Source organism: Crotalus tigris, unplaced genomic scaffold, assembly GCF_016545835.1.
Source record: "Crotalus tigris isolate CLP2741 ecotype Arizona unplaced genomic scaffold, ASM1654583v1 scf7180000023617.9722795, whole genome shotgun sequence".
NCBI lineage: Eukaryota > Metazoa > Chordata > Lepidosauria > Squamata > Viperidae > Crotalus > Crotalus tigris.
Genome location: NW_024100081.1, coordinates 2490812 through 2511139, shown reverse-complemented (window position 1 = coordinate 2511139; position 20328 = coordinate 2490812). Strand labels below are relative to the sequence as shown.

Genomic DNA, 20328 nt, shown 5'->3' with positions numbered 1-20328 from the left:
AGAATATGAGTTCATTTTTTGATTTATTCTAAGCAGAAAAAGGCAGAATTATGTTATAATAATAATAATAGTAGTAAAGTTGGAAGGGACCTTGGAGGTCATCTAGTCCAACCCCCTGCTCGGGCAGGAAACCCTACACCATTTCGGACAAATGGCTGTCCAGTCTCTTCGTAAAAACTTCCAGTGTTGCAGCATTTACTGCTTCTGGAGGCAAGCTGTTCCACTGATTAATTGTTCTAACTGTCAGGAAGTTTCTCCTTAGTTCCAGGTTGCTTCTCTCCTTGATCAGTTTCCACCCGTTGCTTCTTGTCCTGCCTTCAGGTGCTTTGGAGAATAGCTTAATTCCCTCTTCTTCATATTATGTTTGATAACCCAAGATATGTACATTTCATCAATTACATTTTGTAAGTTTATCATCACACCAACTTTATGAAGTTTATATGTGAACATATATGAATTAGTTCACTGCATCTGTTTGACTCCTTTTCTATATATCATGCTCAATAACTAGGAAATTGTTTAGCTACTTCATAATTTGAGAATTGGTCTTAATTAAAAAAAACCCAGCAAAATCTGTTGATAACCAATTCCTCACTCTTTATCTTCCCTCTGAATATATACAAAAGAGTGCAAAATACGCATTCATTGTTGCCAGCTAGTTTAGGCCACAAATTATAATCTGCAATCATATTTCAAGCAGGTTTATGTCAAATATTGTGTTTTTTCCCTTTTTATTATGTTGTTTCAATAGATATGTTTATATAATGATTAAATATTATTACCATTCTATTATTTAAATAGCTTAAGAGTATTGTGAAAAAAGAAAAGTATTCTATCAACATTAATTACAATTTAGCATGTCAACTTACAAGCATAAATTTGGTATTTTCATCAAAAGTTGAGTATAACATTAAAAAAATTATGACACTCATCAAAGTATTTATTATACAATGAGGCATTGATCTTACGTGATTATTTATTAAAGTCTCTTGTATTGTTATTTAGTATGCATGTTTATGTATGCATTTTACAAAGAGAGAGGGGGGGAGGGAGGAGTAGAGAAATGTTAATAAAATGGAAAAAAGAGATAAAAAGAGATTTTAACAAGATTTAAAATACCCAAAAGTAGAAAAAAAAGAAAGAAAAAGGAACAAGGGAAAAAAATTAACTGTGATTTTAAAATACTAAAAATTGTTTTATTTTTTACCAGCAAAACAGCATTTCAATATTATTTTTATTAGTATTAGTAGAAAATGAATTATTTAAGTTGTTTTTTTATAAAGAAAATGGTAACTTACCTAGCCTTACAAGATACGTTGATGCAATTAAACATTTGCCAAGAGATTCTTCCCGTTTATATGGTATGGACCAGTGATCTGTTAATACTCTGCTCTCTAATTCATAAAGATTCGTTGTAGGAAACTCTATACTTTCTCCTGAGCAGTTCCCATTTTCGTCATTCTTCTGCTGAGAAAAAAGCTATACGTGAAATCTAGCTAACAGAAGGCAACATGCCAACTCTGTACTTAAAAAAATTGATATACTAATTACTATAAAGCTTTTGTTATAAGCAGAAACCTGAATTCACTTGCTCTGTCTATTTGCTATTTCTATACCCGGCAGGAAAATGAAAATGAACCCCAAATTGAGAGAACTGTTATTGAATCTAATATATGCATACTGTAGTAAAGATGAACCATATTTTTTCAAACAACAATTATATTCATATATGTTAGAAATTACAAATAGTTTCTATACATAATTTTTCCTCAAAATTATAAAAACAAAACAATGCTAAACCAGTCAAAATTATATATACTAGAGCAGGGGTGTCAAACTCAATTTCATTGAGGGCCACATCAGCATTGCAGTTGTCCTCGGGGGGGCTGGGTAGTTGTGGCCAGGGTGGGCACAGCCTACTGGGTGGGTGTGGCTGGAGTGGGTGTGGCCTGCTGGGTGGGCATGACCAGCTCTTCATCGTTCACGTCAAGGGTGCCTGTGGGGGCCTGGGCAGGAATGGGACAGATCTGAGGGTCTCTGGAAGAAGGGGATGGGTTCAGGGCAAGCACCAAGGCATGGTCCACTGAAAGAGCCTCACTGTTCCTCTCAAGCCATGCAAGGGGGGACTGGATGGTGCCGCGCGCTTCCCAGAGCCAGGCAGCGCGAATCCAAAAAGAAGTGTGACGCCACCCAGCCCCCAGCCTGCCCGGTTTCGGCAGGCAGCGGTGCGCTCTCCTCACAGCCCTGAGAGGCTGAGCCGGGCAGTGTGAAGCTCACCAGCTTTGCACCTTGCTGCCTGCTGAAATCGAGCAGGTTGGGGGCTGAGTGGCGGCATGCTTCTTTTTGGATTCGCGCCACCTGGCTCAGCCTCTCGGCGCTGTAAGGAGAGTGCCCCACTGCCTGCTGAAACCCCTCCCCTGGAGCCCATTAAGCTGGATATGTGAAGTAGGCGAGGGCCATTTGCTGGCCATTTCCAGGTGATGGTGCATTTCTTCATTCCTCACAAAGGGTGACACCTCCCTAGTGTGCGCATAGGGGGTGGGGCCAACATGGCAGGGGCCGGTTCCTTGCTGTTTCCAGACAGCCCGAATGCATTTCAGCATAGATGGCCACTACAAAATTGTACATTGGCTCCCGAGTGACCTGGGCTGGGGCCAAGGCAGCGGGGGCCATTCCCTCACTGTTTCCAGGATGGCTTCGTGGCCCACATGAAACCATGTTGCGGGCCGCATCTAGCCCCTGGGCCTTGTGTTTGGCATGTCTGTAGTAGAGGTTCCTGAGAATTGCTCCTAGAAGCACGAAGCCGAAAACACCAGCCTGAAGATGACTAATGAGACTTCATCAAAACGTCGCCAAGACACTTCCAATTTGACGCGGGAGAAAACCCAAATAACCAAAGACCTACACATACATACATACATACATATATATATATATATATATATATATATATATATATATATATATATATATATATATATGCCATTTATGTTATATGCCATCCATTCACACATCATTCTGATAAATAATATCTACTAAAAGAGCTCTGTGGTAAAAGGTTGCTGCTACAGAGCCTCAATTAATTTATAAATCGTTCATATAAAACACAAAATTAAAATTGGAGAAGATCTTCACTAAGACTATGTGAAGCTATACGACTATGTGAGCTTTTCCAGAATGTATTAGTTTAATACATTCTGGAAAAGCTATATGACTATGTGAGCTTTTCCAGAATGTATTAGTTTAATACAGGGGTAGGCAACCTTGGCTCTTTTATGACTCATGGACTTCAACTCCCAGTATTCCTCAGCCAGCGTGGCTGACTCAGCAATTCTGGAAGTTGAAGTCCACAAGTCATAAAAGAGCCAAGATTGCTTACCCCTGGTTTAAAAGAACGTTCTTCCATACACATTGAGCTATAGTTCTCTTAATCCATGCTGGTGGGAGTTGAAGTTAAAACTACTTGGCATAAGATGGATAGAAGCAATGGATGGGTAAAGAAGCAGAGGAATCCAACAATCAGGCCAGGTTTTCTAGCCACAAGTCTTATTGTTAATCTCAAAATGGAGATCAAAATATCGAGGGCATTTACAATTAGGAACTGCTGCAAATATAAAATTGGTCCTTACATTCTAGACTGGAAAAGTAAAGGCAGATTTTCCATTCTGATTACATAAAGGGTGACTATTTCTGTATCAGGTGCAGTTGCAGGAATTCCAGACATATCCAGTATAAGCAACACTTTGTTACAAAAACAAAACTTCCTAAACCTGTTTTCAATTAATGTAGCCTATGGGAAATGTATATTTTTTCTCTTCTTTTTTCTGCTAGTGATATGATTTGTCCAACCAACTTATTAGAGGTAGTCCTCAACTTACAACAATTCTTTTAGTAACTGTTCAAAGTTACAATGGCACTGAAAAAAGCGATTTAGGACTGTTTCTCACACTTATATCTATTGCAGCATCCCAATGATCCCATAATCAAAATTCAGATGTTTGGCAACTGACTCATATTTATGACAGTTGCATTGTCCCAGGGTCACGTGATCACCTTTTGCCATCTTCTGTAAAAGCAAAGTGAATGAAGAAGCCAGATTCACTTTCCAACCATGTTACTAACTTAACAACTACAGTGATCCACGTAACAATTGTTGACAAGAAAGATTGTAAAATGGAATAAAAGTTACTTAACAATTATCTCACTTAACAACAGAAATGTTGGGGTCAATTGTGGTTGTAAGTCGAGGTCTACCTGTACTTTGACTCCTACATTATTTCCAAAATATTTATGTAACAAACTAGAAAAATCTTTAAACATTTTTCTACTGGGATTTACTAGCTCTCCTTCTCCCAAAACACATTTCCTTTATTTATGTGTTTATTTTTACTTTTGCTCAATAAAAGATATTCACACTTCTTCTTAGAAGTCACGTAGGGAGAGGATGATGATGATTGCCAATGATGAATTTGAGATTATTTGAGACTTTGACTTCAGCAAGTAAAGATAGATTCACTTAAGAACCATGTGATTCACTTAAAAACCGGAGTGATATACCCATGGTAAAAAAAGGTCATAAAAGCGGGTGCAATTCATTATCACCTTGCTTAGCAAAAGAAATTTGGTCCAAGTTGTGGTTTTAAGTTGAGGACTACCTGTGCAAAGTAGTGTCAAATATGGGTTTAACATTAAAGCAATAAAAATCCAATAGAACCACAAGTATCTGAAAAAGACCAGAAATGAGACTCATTGCACACTGGCTACTCACTGAAAAGGCTATTTTAAATCACTGTGTACTCGCACAAATTTCAGAATCTGTGACTGCTAGTCATAGGTTTTCTTTCCCAGTGCCAGGGCACCATGTCATTTATAGCTTTTGCACTTTTTGCTAATGGTTCCTGTTTCTAAAATACACATCAAGAAGTATAGAGCCGGAATCTAGGGGAAAAAAATATAACAAGGAAATGATAGAGGGAGTATTAAGTAATACAACATTCATATTGCACTTCAGCAGTAAGAAAGAATACATTGTGATTAGAGAGAATTGCCTCCAAAAGCATTCACAGGGCAATGTGAGAAGCACAGATAAGGACAGAACATATTAAGATGCAGCAAAAATCTAAATTCTTGCTTGTTTTTCTTCAATATATATCAAGGCGGGGAATTATTTCTAATGACAATTAGTAACACACTAAAGTAGGTCTTGCTTTACTTTTCTGTGCATTGTGCTTGATCTAAGATAAAGGCTAGAAGCAGAGTATATTTTTATCGTGCTCCTATTTACATAGCAGACAAGGTGCTACTGTAATGTTTTTTCTAGTCAAATCTAGGGCTATATCCACTTTGAAAGTGATTCATTAAAAGTATCAGATCTCATACAACTAAAGCATCTCTTTATTCATTAAAGGAGTCTGTGCAAGCCTGAAAAAAGTTATATTATAAAGTTTTCAATAAAGGTGGGCTGCTTTAATAAAGAGCAGAGAAGTGCTGTGGTCATGTAAGTTTTGACACACTTGCTATTACAGCAATAGCACATTTTTGTAGTTAGTTTTAATTTGGAGTTTCTCTAATTACTGTTAAATAATTGGGAGTTCCTTGAGAAAAACAATACTGTTTGCAATGAGATGACTGTCATCTGAAAAATAATTGCCAAATGAAATATAGTGGCAACCAGTGTAACTCTCAGAGTAAAGACGTTATGTGGATACCTTGAGGTGCATCCATCACTACAAATAATTGCATACTGGATCAGTTGCAACTTATAAATGCTTTATAAGGGCAGACCCAGATAGACACATGGCACAAGAGTCCAAACCAGAGGTGACCAAATCATAATCAGCTGCAGCTGCCAAAAAAGCCAACACAGTACTAGGCTGCATTAACAGAGGGATAGAATCAAGAACACCTGAAGTATTAATTCCACTTTACAATGCCTTGGTAAGGCCAACTTGGAATACTGCATCCAGTTTTAGTCACCACGATGTAAAAAAAGATGTTGAGACTCTAGAAAGAGAAGAGCAACAAAGATGATTAGGGGATTGGAGGCTAAAACATATAAGGAACGGTTGCTGGAATTGGATATGTCTAGTTTAATGAAGAGAAGGACGAAGGGGGACATGATAGCAGTGTTCCAATATCTCAAGGGCTGCCACAAAGAAGAGGGAGTCAATCTATTTTCCAAAGCGCCTGAAGGCAGGACAAGAAGCAACGGATGGAAACTAACCAAGTAGAGAAGCAACTTAGAACTAAGGAGAAACTTCCGGACAGTTAGAACAATTAACAGTGGAACAACCTGCCTCCAGAAGCGGTGAATGCTCCAACACTGGAAGCTTTTAAGAAGAGACTGGACAGCCATTTGTCTGAAATGGTATAGGGTTACCTTCTTGAGCAGAGGGTTGGACTAGATGACCTCCAAGGTCCCTTCCAATTTTATTATTATTATTATAATTGTAAGTGATATGCTGACCAATTCTAGGAGAGGTTGATACTGGTATACAAGGTGAAAGTCTGCCAAAAAACCTTGTGAACACAATTAGTTATAGGAAAAGAACATCAAACTTTGATATGTAAAAGTAGTGACAGTAATGAAAGTTACAGTAAGAGTAATGTGGTGAGTGAAACTCAATTAATGAGTGAAAGTAATAACTAGAAGCGACAATTTTGTGGACCAAAACCACAAGCAAGAATCTCATTGATGGGGTCAGTACTGATAAAAGAGGCCTCATTTTACAAGGCTCCTAACAATTTCAAGGTGGGATATGAAAAGCACTGACCAATGCTTCTCACACTCAAAACTTGAACCTGACAAATAGAAAATAAGGAATTTAAAATTGATATTTTAGGAATACATAAACTTTGGTGGATCAGGCTGAACTACTGTAGATCAGACAAATACATGAGACTATTCAGGGTCTTGACCATATGAAGAAATGGAGTAGCAGTGACATTCAAAACTGGCCCTGCTAAATATATGCTCAGTTATGCCCAGAAAGCAGGATCATAACTATCAAAATCAGCGGCCATCCAGTGAATATATGAACCACAGATGCAATGATGGAAATATTTAAATATTATATGACAAACTACAAGAAGAGATACATGTAATAGGTCAGTGGTGGCGAACCTATGGCACGCGTGCCACAGGTGGCACGCAGAGCCCTCTCTATGGGCACGCGTGCTGTTGCCCCAGTCCTAGGCCTTCAGCTGGGTTTTATAAAACCTTTTCACTTTAGGCCTCTGCCGCCATGTGCAAAAAAAAAAAAAAAAAAAAATCAATCAATTTCAACTTCTTGCGGAAAAAAAAATCTCGCAAAGTTGGAATTGATTGATTGAACTTTTTAGTCCCACCCAGTCTGCCGTTACCACTGCAGCCATGCCCACCCAATGGGCCACACCCACCCAATGGGGCACACCCACCCGGCACCCGAAGATGCATAAGTGGGTTTTGGGTTGCAGTTTGGGCACTCAGTCTCTAAAAGGTTTGCTATCACTGTAATAGGTGATTAGAATGGAGGAATTAAAATTACTGGCAAACCAAATCATGCAGGATGCAGGTAATAGAATTTTGCGAAGAAAATTCTTTTTTTATTACTTACACCTGCTTCAAGTGACACAGACTCGACTCTTGGACATCACTAGAGGGACAACATTTGAACAAAACTGATTACGTAACAGGAAAAAGCAAATGGGGAAGTGCAATCAAATGAGACAAGACACTTCCAGGTGCAGTCTCTGGAACAGTGAATTTTGCTTAGAAAGCTAAAGAGAGTAAATGTAGCAGAAAGATTTGAGCTGGAAGACATACAAATCAGAAGACAAAAGCATTGTAAGGAAATTACAGTCATTTGAAAGAAAACCCAGGGAGCTCTGGGAAATGGTAAGAGACACTGTGAAAGCTGAAAAACACATGCATAAACATGTGCCCAAAATACCAAATTTCAAAGAGGAAAATATCCATGTGGATTTGAGAACAAGCTACCATGTTAGCAAATAAATAAATGAAATAAAACAAGGCAAAAGTTAAAAGTCTTGGGCGACAAGAAACTCTTACAATCACTGAACACAGATTTGCAATGACAAGCAAAAAAGAAAAGATATTTTGATCAAGCCTATCAACAATAACATGAAAGTTTAATGAACTATATTTTTAACGCGTCAGAGAAATCATAGGAGAAATTACTATAAGGTAAATTACTATTTAAAAGGAATAGAGGCCAATGTGGTTAAAATGAAGGAAAAATTATTACTGAAATCATTTGGTGAAGGAATGACAGAAACATTTGTAGTCAGGGAATATAATGGTAAGATGAGGCTTAGATTTATATACTACCCATATCCATAAGAGATCATCACTTGGACTCAACAAATCTAGATATTTTTTCCTTTTTAGGGAAGGTTGCTGTCTTATACTTCCAGAAGGTCTTTGAAGAAGCAGATTATCTGGACCTTTTTTAGACAGGGTCTGCCTATCTATCTAGTAGGGGACACGGTGGCACAGAGGCTTAATGACGCTGGATGCGCTGAGCAATTGCCAACACTCTGGTGGTTCGAGTCCAGCTCCGCCAAACAGGGTGAGCTCCTGTCTCTTGTCCATAGCTCCTGCCCACTTAGCAGTTTGAAAGCATTGTTTGCAAGTAGATAGATAGGTACTGGAATTTAGGTGATGGGACACTGCTAGCTGCATTCTATGTCGGGAGCTGAAACTGGTGCTACATTTGCCTAGGCGTGATCGGCCAAGGAGGAAAGTCCTGGATGAGCCGACTTCCTCTGAGGCCAGCCAGTGTAAAGCTAGTTCGTCCTCTTGTGGTGCATCTATGCAACAAATGGATTAGCGACTGTTAGCTGCCAGGACTTCTACTGTATGCATAACATTGTAGCCTCCCTGGCCTTGTATGCCATATGCTAAATAAATAAATATCAAGTTGCTAGGAGATTAAAAACACATAATGGCATATAGCCAAGCAATCGGTTTTAAACCGGATTCAGCCCCAGTGATAGCACTGAGATGGCACTGCTTGTGCTTTTGGATGATTCTGGTGGGCTTGGGATGGAGTTAGTACATCCATCCTAGACTTTCATGATCTCTCAGTGGCCTTTGATCATGGTATCCTTTTGGCCCTGTCTAGGGGATTGGAAGGCACCATTTTCTTTCTTCAAGGCTGGTTCCACTTTAGTATTGTTAAGGGAAGAGGTCAAGCCAGAGGCTTTTCTTTCCTATTTAACATCTACATGAAAACACTGGACAAGGTTATCTGTTGGCATGAGGCCCCAGTTAAAATTGGTGTAAAATTTGGAGGTCCACCTAAACCGCCTTGTTCATATTACTGTAAGTGATGCATTTGTTTAGATTGCTGTAATGTGCTCTATAGGATTTGCTCTTGAATAGCATTTGGAAACTGCAGCTGGTCCAGAATGCAGTGGCATGGGCAGTTTTTGGTGTTGTTACACTCATGTAACACCACTGCTCCATGAGCTGTACTGGCTCCTAGTAGGCTGTTAGGTACAATTTAATTTGCTGGTTGTTACCTGTAAATCCCAGATAGCATAAGGCCAGGCAACTTGAAGGAACCGCCTTTCTCCCATTGTTTTTGTTCACCTACCAGATCTAGCAGAAAGGGCATGCTCTAGGTCTCCTCCCATAAATGGTGTCATCTCACTGGATCCAGGAGTCATGCCTTCTCTGTTACTATATCTGCATTGCAGAACAGGAACCACCCAGAGATCTGAATTTCCCTGTTCCTGTTGGCCTTTCATAAAGCTCCGAAACCCAGGTATTTGGGCCAGGAGATTAGGCAAGTTCTGTTGATGTGATTTTATGATTGGAAATTATCACAGATAGTCCTCATTTAATAATGGCAATTGGGACCAGGAATTCCATCACTAAGAATGCAGTTGAAAGGTGTAATGTCATGTGACTGCACTGAATTATGATGGCAATTCTGGCAGTCCCAACTGCCATCCAGGCAGTATATGCAAGACAGCCAAAGACTACCATGAGTTGAAGAAATTCTACAATTACTAAATTTAACATTTTGTATCCTTTTCAAATAAAGACACTAGATATTGTTGGCTCAACCTAGTCAATAAATACATGACACAGTTTTGTGTGTTGTTTATTTAACCAATACTTCTTTGCCAGTTAGTAAAATGTAGATGAAGCTCAGATCCCATAGTTATAGTATTGCAAGTTATACAAAGTTCTAGAGTTTGTAAAATTTCTGGTAACATTGTATCTTACTGGAATGTAAGATATGATAGACAATAGACCATCTGACACATTGGAAAGGATAAGACATGTGAAATCCTCATTGAACTGCTTAAAGTTACAGGAAAAAGTAGTCAAAGAGCTAACAATTCTGACTCAGCAGAAAGGATCAAGACAGCATGGCCTGGAAATGAAAAAAATATAAGCGTTTATACTTATTCTGAGGGGAGATGCAAAAAAATGTATGTTAATAAACTGATGCACTATTTCTCAAGTTTTACTTAAGAGTTTTCCCAGATTATCATCATGCATTGGAACAGATATGTTTGATAAAAAGGCAGAGAGTTATACAATATAGATGATGGAAGCAGCAAAAACATGTAAGAAAGATATTTACCCTACTTTTATTGACTAGAACAATGCCTTTGGTCCCGGAGCTGATAAGTAGAATATAGAATATACTAGACAACCCATGACCTGTTGAGTTACTGTCCCAGAGAATTTCCTTACCAGATTCCTCAATGCTTCAACACTGGCAGAGATTCTAATGCATTGGAAAAGTTCTTAAAAATTCAGGGGGATATTCAGAGATGTATTTGCCTTGAAAATAGTCCATGCTGAACTTTAGACTAACAGTCAAAAATCAGGAGTAACCATAGAAAATGTTTTATGACATATTTGTATTGTCATAAAATGTTTTATGATAATTTTTATCTATAAATGTTTCACAACATTTGTCAAATCTCAATTCTGCAAGATTCATTGGCCCAAAAGCCATATACAAGTTGGCTTCAAATTTATAGCCACTGCCACCCCTCTCCCAGTCATTTGCTCTTACAATTTGATCACAAAGACACTGCAGACCCCCTTATCTCCCCCCATCCAGTCCCTGCAGGCCTTGGGCATCCTATGCTTTGCTTAACAAATATACTAGGGAGAGCAGAGGTGGAGGTTATTAAATGAGACAATTATGTGGTCACCTTGCTTAATGACCATAATGACTTGTGACTATAAAGTAAAATTCCAGGTTCACCTGAGCTTTTTGGGACAAAATCATGCCTAAAGAGGACCAAGTGGTATTTTTTGGAAGATGAGTCATTGAGAAAATAGAGACTGTAAACTAAATGAAACAGTAGGCTAGTAAGTCCTGAAGGTATCAGATTACACATACTACCCACAGGATAAAAGCAGTCATGACTGACCATAAATTTTTGAAAACATTAGAGAATCTGGTGTTTTCTAAACAAAATTCCAGTAATTATAGTTAGGCAAAAAAGAATGAAAAGAGAAATATGACATCAGGCCAAATAGTACTTTTTTGTTTTTGCTGTTTTAAGAATCTAGGTACGTAATTACGGCATTTATTAAAGGTTAATTCATAAAATTTATAAACTTTATAAACATAAGGTTTCTCGGTCACATCTAACTTAAAATGGGGCCCTTCTGGTTTTTACCCCATATCCGTATTTTTGTACTACCTCAGGTTCTTTCAGGAAGAATCTGAAAGCTCACAAACTCATTTTTGGCAGTTTTGCAGATACTAATACAGATATACTATTACAGGTGTCATAATATTTTCTTCACAGACCAGAATAACTAAGCTTGTTTTTTTTTTATGAGCCCCATGCCGGTCTGCAATTCCTTCTGCTCTTATGTTCCATTTGTAACACAAAAATCCAGCAATTATAAAAAAAACAGGACAGTGTAATAAAAGTTATTACTACAGCATTAAAACAAAGCCATTGAAATTACTAACAGGAGAAGGATTGGAGGAAAGTCCCTTGGTTAAGCAATGCAAAACAACAACAACAACAACATACAATATCAGCATTTTTTTTTTTTAAACGAATCTATGTTTCAGTTTCCACTGGGTGACAAAGAGAAGTCACAACTCATCAACTTTCACTATTACAGCCCAAACAGGACTTTGCACTGAAGCTGCTTTTCCTAGGCTTGAGGCTACAGGCTTCCGTGCCAAACAAGGACACATGCACAAGACTAGCTACCAAGCGGTTTAATACTCCTTTAGTCATCTGACAGCCTGCTTAGTTGCGACTGGGGGATCAAGTCCACGGGGAATTGGAAAAAGGAGCTCCCCCCCCCTTCTTCACGGCCGTGTGTGGGATTCAAAAAGATCTCAACACTGGAATCTTTTTTGAATCCCACGAATGGCCGGGAAAAAAAGCAACAAGGGGGAGCCCCCAGGGAGGAGAAAAAGAGGTTTTTAAGAAAAGGCTAGGCAGCCACCTGTCTGAAATGGTATAGAGTCTCCGGCTTGACTAGAAGACCTCCAAGGTCCCCCTTCCAGCTCGATTCTGATTGAAAAGCTGAGACTACCAGCGCTTGAGGACTCTCAAGGAGGGAGGCGGGATTCCCGAGCAATGCTCATATTATTGTTTTCAGCCTTCCAGCCCTGCGAGAGCAAGCGGCAAAAGCCGAGCGGCCGCGGTCTCACTCAGAGCACCGCTGCGGGTGGGCCATGCCTGAACGCCTGTCACCGAATTGTTCCGGCATAGGATCCGACCAGATCCCCGGCTCGCTCCCCCGCTTGCCCCTCCCTCCCGACAGCGACCCCTTACCTCGTTTTCCACCACCTCATGGTAGGCAGGGGGTGGGTCGAAGCCGCTGGTGCCACTGCCGCCCCCACCGTTCACGCCGCCGCTGCTGTCGCCATCTCCTCCACCGCGCGAGCCGCCGCTTTGCTGGGGGCCTCCCTGTCCGCTGGTCTCGCCGCCGCCGCCGCTGCTGTCCATGGGCTCATAGTGCAGACCGGGCCGCTCGTTGGTGAGCAGCGCCACGGCCTCGTTGATGTCGTTCTTGGCCAAGCGGAGGGCCCTTCGGATGGCGGCTGCATCCGGAAACCCCATGCAAAGCAGCGTGGTCGTGTGTTGTTCTTCCTCGCTTTCCATGGCGTCTCTTTCAGCTCGGGTTCAAGCGCTACTCCCGGTCGCTTTACTGTTGCCGCCACCCGCTCTGCGCGGCGCCATGTTGAGGGGAACCTCCTCCTTTCCTCCTCCTCCTCCTCCCCCCGCCCCGCTCCCTTTCACCGCCTTAGGGCCGGACAAGAGTAAGCGCCCACACCCACCCGGAAGCGGCGACGGAAGCCGGGATACTGGTCACGTGAGGAAGGAGACTGAGTTGCTGCCTGAACTTGAATGGAACGTAGAGAAAGGGTGGGAAAGGAATTTTGTTGTCATGGAAACCGACGAGGCCGGCCTGGGATGGAATGCTACAAATAGCGATTTAGGTAGATTTATGACTCTTGCACTCCAAGGTGTTTAAAGGGAGAATAAGAAAGCCTTATTAAAAAGAGAAGATGGCTGCACGCACGCCGTTAATGCGACGGCTTCTCTAACGTCGGAGAAGTGGTTCATATTTATTGTTTCTTTTTCCCCTTTCCTTAAAAAATACTAGCGTTTTGATGTTGCAGCGTTCCTGGGGAAAGTTCTTTGAATCAGCGAATTTAATTGTCAGAAAATGGACTGCTATACCAAACTTACTTTGGAATAAATCCAAAGGACTCAGTATTTTGAGCGGAGAGTATAAGCAAGATTGCAGAGCTGGGCTGGGTTCAGAGTTGGGTCGCGCCAAAATCGAATGAAAGAATAAATAATTAAAATAAAATTTGAAACTGAAATCAAAGGGATAACTTGAAAGGATTGGAACAAGCTGTTCAATTTTCTTTCTGACATTCATTTACTAAATTTAAAGGCCATTTAACTCCCTGATGATTCTGACAGCTTACACCACAAAAGTAAAAAAAAACATAATGGTGATTTTTGGTCTCTACTAGATTACTATTCCTAACATCCCTCTTTAGATGTATTTAGTTGTATTTATTTAAGTATTTTTAGTACTGCTTCCTGGATCAGGATTTATATCTCAAAGCAATATGCATATTCTTGAACATTGCCATAAACATCTGCTATAAAGCCTGATTAAAAAAGGTGTTACATTTGCCTTATGGGTGCTTAAGAGTACATCTGAGTAGCAGTAGTTACCAATATATTTCAGTAGCATTACTTTCTCAGCTGTGTGTAATGTGTGAAGAACCAGGCACTCTACCAAACATCTTGATTCCTGCGTCAGTTACAATTTTTGGATCAAGTACCAGGTATTCCCATGTAAAACATGTGGCAGATTAAATATGTTAATGATAAACAAGTACTTCAATGCTTAGACCAAACATTTTCTAATCAGTTTTCCTCCAGGTAAGTGGAGGACTGCAAGTTAACTGCAATTCTAATAGCTCCAATCCCAAAGGTTGGGAAACAGACTTAGGCTATCCCTATCTGTGAAAAGCGCATATGGTAGTTCCCATAGGGGCTAAGGCGGGGTGTCAAAACTGCCGGCCCACGGGCCGGTTTCATCATACCAGAGCCACACCCACCCCATTGCCGGTAATGGCAAAATAGTCCCGATATGTCTTGTGATGTCACGTGACGTCATGAGTTTGACATGTCTCGGGTAAGGCTACCTTACTGGGAATGCAAAAATCTGGATGACAACTAGATAGCAGGAAAGAAGAACAACCACCTAACACTTCCTGTTGCTTCAAATGGCAATCCAAATTTTGGAGCCCAAATATGGTAGTTCTGACAAAAAAAACATTTAGACTAAAATGACAATAGTGGACTCAAGAACTGCCACTATAACTAAACCTGATTTCTGTTCCTATGTTGATAAATATCCATCTCCATTGGTTTCACTTTGATGTTAAGCAGTCTGCCATTTTTTCTATAAATTCAAATGGGAGTTTGTTGATAATTATCCAGTGTTCTTGGGTCAAGCAATAGTTGCTTGAGAAAGGGAGCCACTACTGCCTTCTTCAGGGCAGATGACAACATCCACACACCCAAGTATGTATTCACACCACTGACTTAGCCTAACCACTTGTCACCTCCCAGGAGGCTTTCATAAAAAAAAAGCAAGGATTTACACTACATATAGTGATATTATCAATAATGATTTTGAGATGGTTTTGTTTTAGTGCCTCAGAAATAATCAGCTCAAAGTCATCCTGGATAATACAGTATTACCAGCTATTAACTCAGTCATTTTGCCCATCTGTTTCCAACTCTGAGTGGGTCCAAGTGATACTATCCTTGGGATGCTGAGAATGTTTCTCACAGAAGTCCTCTAGATGTGTAAATGTCACAGGAAAAGAAAGCTGGAAAGACATAGCTACAATTTAAGGGGTACTCTCAAGTTCTGTGCTGCTATAAGCTCATTTGAATTTGGTATATTATTTGATTACCTAGCAGCCAGGCCAGTTATCATCAAAATTGCACAAAATAATGCCTGTTTTTCCTTTTCAGTGAAGCACTGCACCACATCGGAGAGGGCTATTTCCCACTGAACCAAATTCTCATACCTTCAGCCAACCTAGAAGGTCTTTTTAAAGGAATATTATCTTGAGTTACTGGGATGAAATTAAGAAGAATTATGCTGATTACTTCCTTGGGTACCAACATACACAAAGTACAAGACTGCTTTATTTTATTTTATTTACCTTTGATGTGCAATGGGAAGAGGAGAAGTTTTGGTTATACCACTGGAGTGCAAACAGTAGTATATGGAAATGCCATTACAATTAATTCAAGTCTCTATGGCTTGGAAGTTTAGAATTAATTATCTCCTCTTTCTTTTTTTAGTCACAGGTGGTTGTTTACATCTGCGAGAAGCATCGGAGAAAGCATGCTGTTGCAAAATGAAAGATGTAATTTCACTCACCTTTGCAGTTCTCAAAGGAATTCTTAATACAGGAGGAATGATAACTTGGTAGCTGTGCAGCTTCATCCTGTTACAAAAACTCCATTCTTATTATGTTTACTATTGTTGATAATGCTGCTGTTATTTAATGATCAGGTGAATGCACACAACATGTATTGAAAATCAGAGATTAGGGAAATTGACCTGTTGAAATGACCTGAACCCATAATTATTAGCCATTTTCAGATTAGAACATTACTGGTAAAATTGAATAAGCTATTCTGACATTGAAACACATTCTATAAGGTTGAAATAATCTAGCCTGGGATTGCAATATTTTGATCATAAAATGTTTTGCACATCTTTACTGGAAGCATGTTAGATTTAGAATTTATTTTATTTTTCTTCTTTTGCAGAAAAGAAACAAATGGGAAGGGATGCTTTGTAGTGCCAAGGCTTGTGAGTAGCCTGGGTGTGGCATTGACTGAATTGCAGTTTTATGAACCTGGTCAACTGGAGAAAAGAACTTAGTGGCTCATTGGATTTTCAGCATTCCTTGATCAGCAAGAGAGAAGACAACTAGAAAGCTCAAGTTTAAAATGATTTGGAAAGACTGTGACAACAGTGTCATGCTGAAATAACCAGAACCCGATGCATAAAAGCAATATACCTGGCCTGCAGCCAAATAACAGGACCGTCTGTATTCGAATTTCAAAACCCATGGGGCATAAATGATTGAAAAATCTGGAAAATACACCAGAAGAAGACAATGGCAAACTGTATTATTCCTGGATTGCTTTTCTGTTGTCAAGAAAACTACACGGACTAGGCAGGGGGCTCAACAGGAGAAAGATGTTCCGTTTTATTACATGGTAACTGTGTATCTTTTTATAAAAGTGTCATATTTGTAATTTATAGTATTCATTTTCAAAATATGGGAGCATATATAGTGGAAGAATGTCCAGCAGTGGTTGTTTAGGAGCCTTTGCAAACATCCAGTTAAAATATATAAAGGTTCATGTATTAATATGACCAATTCTTCCAAGCATTCTCGGCTTATTGATCTGTTCTAATAGCCCTAGTCCTTTGAAAATATATAATTTTATTCAATCCAATTAGATGGCCACACCAAGCCAATCTCTTGAAAAAGGCTGCTTAGTTGGTAAGATAGCACTAGAAAACATCAGTTCTGCAGGATAGATTGGGAAGTCTAATATAGACCTAAATATAAAGAGACATCCTGGTGGAAATCTAACTACACTTACATAAATGTAATAGGCATAATAAAATATTTATTTGGGGTTATGCTTACATAAGGAAGAATGCCTATATGCTCATTTAATTTTAGATATGTTTGGGGACATGCTGGCTGACCTTCTATGGACTCGGAAACTAAATGAATGCTAATGCAGGATGTTCAGTCAGAAGTTGAAGAAGCATTAATTCCATACCACTGCCAAGAAAACCACGTGGTGGCATCTATGAAGTCAGTAGGAGCAGAACCTGGCTTGAAGGAGACGGCTTTTCTCTACTTAATTGCAGATACACCAAAATGCATTGGATTGTTATTTTAAAAGTTATAGAGACTAGAAAATACTATTTGTTCCAAAAGATAGAATGGATAGAAATTCAGTAAGGTGAACTTTTCTCATTGACATGCTGAATAAGAGGTATCAGATGAAGACTACAGAATTATGAAAGAAAAAACAATCTAAGCAACGTAAGTGAACATTCATGGAGTTTTCAGACATCTGAGATACTTCAGATCACCCCAGGAAAACTCTTAAGAACTTTTAGGATTCTGACTTTTCGCCAGACTAAAAATAGGTTTTAATTGAATTGCACATTAATGGTTTTGGTAAGGATTTTTGTTAAATGTGAGTAATTAATTCTGAACTAATTCAGCTAACATTTCCATGCTAAACAATTGATTATTCTGACATATTTTATCTAAGGAGACATTATGAAAACATTTAATAATTGCTGCCCTCCCAATTACATTTTCAACTGTTTATCTCAGAATAGCTAGCAGCATAACATTTATTATATTTCAAACGTTGGTACTGAAGGCACATTGTTAGAAAGTCAGATTTTTACTCCATTTTTAATTGAAGTATATGCTCTAAGCTTCAGCTCACAGTTTATTGGTTGTCATTAGACTAATATTTCTTGAAAGCATTCTTCCAGGAACTGCTGAAGTATGTATAGCCTCATAACAATCTTTCTTAGCACAGGTTAATTCAACTTTCTTATAGTTCTACCGTTATATAAGAGTAAAGCAACTATTGTGCAGTTGACTTTGGATGCCTTGAAAGCACACAAAATGAATATAATTTACATAATTGTCTCATACAAGCCGAAATGATGCCCTGTGCATCATTTTGTCCTCACACAAATTGCATGAATTATGGAATATACATCAGTTGTATCATTTGCTTCCCTTTACCCTTCAGAAAATGAGGAAGATTTTTTTTAACATGGGTGCTGGCGGGATGGTGATATTATGGCACAAATGACACAACTTACATGCTTATGCCAGATGTCATGACATAATTACATGCTTGTGCTATTTGCACCTTGATAGATCACCTGAAGTATTAATACTACTTTATAATGCCTTGGTAAGGCCACACTTGGAATACTGCATCCACTTTTGGTCACCACGATGTAAAAAAGATGTTGAGACTCTAGAAAGAGTATAGAGAAGAGCAACAAAGATGATTAGGGGACTGGAGGCTAAAACATAAGGAACGGTTGCTGGAATTGAGTATGTCTAGTTTAACGAAGAGAAGGACGAGGGGGGACATGATAGCTGTGTTCCAATATCTCAGGGGCTGCCACAAAGAAGAGGGAGTCAAGCTATTTTCCAAAGCGCCTGAAGGGAGGACAAGAAGCAACGGATGGAAACTAATCAAGGAGAGAAGCAACCTAGAACTAAGGAGAAACTTCCTGATAGTTAGAACAATTAACCAGTGGAACAACCTGCCTCCAGAAGCGGTGAATGTTCCAACACTGGAAGTTTTTAAGAAAAAACTGGACAGCCATTTGTCCAAAATGGTATAGGGTTGACTTGAGCAGGGGGTTGGACTAGATGACCTCCAAAGTCCCTTCCAACTTTATCATTATTATTATATGATTGACATGTCATTTAGATACAACTATGTCTAGATTAGTGCTGATAATGAATCCCATAAAATAGTAGCATTATTCGAATTCACACTATTGAAAATGACCTTTCTATGAAACATAGGGGAAATTTAGTAATTGATGAAAGTAGGAAATGAACATTTTTAAACATAAATATTTAAACATTTATTAATGAAATATAACAGAATTAAAGAATATACTAACAACTTAAATTTATTTTTAACAATGTCACAGCATAGTTAAAGAAAACCAAACCAAACAAAATATTTCTAAATACTACTCCTGCCCATTTTCTAGATAAATAGAGCTCATAAATATTTAAAATAAATCAAGTGAACAGAGGACAAGCTGGAGGATAAAACCATATCCAAAGCACACCTAATTTTCCTGTATTCTGTTGTAGTCCTTTCAAAATTAGGCTTCTCTGTTTTAAGTTTTACTCAAATGGAATTTTCCTTTTCTCCATTCTGCGCACACAATGAGTAATGTCTATAACTCATCAACTGTGCAGGAACTAGTCTTAACTGCTCGTGCACTAGCCTGACATAAACTGAATTTTGGCTCACCTTGGATAGGACCTGGTATCAAGTTATAATTTGCACAAAATCAAATATTGCGCTACTTGAATTCACACTAATTGCAACCTGTCTGTACTGTGATATTTGTTTTGTACAGGTTTAAACTCTACACTTTTCAAAAGTTTATTTTCTCAGACTTGCTTATTCCAAAACAATCTTATTTGTTTTAGTGACACAAATTCTAATTCTACCATCTAAATAAGTAAAATTAAATAAATAAAGTAAATAAATTCATTTTAAATAAGTAAGTTCTAATTCTAAATAATAATTCTAATATCTAATTCATCAGAATTAATGAGCCCCATTCCAAAAGTTTAAAGGTGGGCAGCACAATTAAGCAACCCCTTTGAGCAGCAGACCAGGAGGCATTGGGAAATGCTCATAATCTGTCATTTTGCTTAGGCACACAGCTCTCAAGAGAAGAGGGCCAGCCTCTATGCATGTCATTCTGGGATCAGAGACAGAGAGATGCATTATAACATGAGGCTTGGTGATTTTCTTGCAGAGGTTTCATTATCAAACTAGGCAACATCATCAGTGCTAACAATGGCCTGAGTGTTGGACTGGAAAGATAGCTATTCTGACCACCACAAATATGTGTCACTTGAAGGATCCCCTCAAAGTGATGCTTATTGGGCAGTGATCTAGTTAGTTGACTAGACGATGAGTCCTATTTGTGGTAATGCC

General features: G+C 39.0%; 1 protein-coding gene and 1 long non-coding RNA gene across 8 annotated transcripts in view; one reads left to right on the top strand and one right to left on the bottom strand.

Annotated features, from left to right (window-relative positions):
• The window catches only part of USP24 (ubiquitin specific peptidase 24), an 87138-nt gene extending 73911 nt beyond the window's left edge, over window positions 1–13227 (bottom strand). For 2 of the 3 annotated variants that reach the window (XM_039320024.1, XM_039320022.1), the window contains exons 1-2: window positions 12784–13227; window positions 1299–1467 (exon numbers count right to left, since the gene is read on the bottom strand). In XM_039320024.1, coding sequence (XP_039175958.1) covers window positions 1299–1467; window positions 12784–13113 — 499 coding nt within the window. In that variant the 5' untranslated portion in view covers window positions 13114–13227. The remainder of the gene's footprint in view (window positions 1–1298; window positions 1468–12783) is intronic. The other variant, XM_039320023.1, reaches the window with a different exon arrangement.
• Window positions 13228–13300: 73 nt separating this feature from the next.
• Window positions 13301–18617, top strand: LOC120297413. 5 transcript variants are annotated; one of them, XR_005553792.1, is made up of 3 exons: window positions 13301–13451; window positions 15523–16072; window positions 16333–17227. It is a non-coding gene; the product is annotated as an uncharacterized LOC120297413 (long non-coding RNA). The 5 variants fall into 5 exon arrangements; XR_005553791.1 differs by having other exon boundaries at window positions 13307–14318; XR_005553790.1 differs by having other exon boundaries at window positions 13314–15685; window positions 15859–16072.
• The last annotated feature ends 1711 nt before the right edge of the window (window positions 18618–20328 follow it).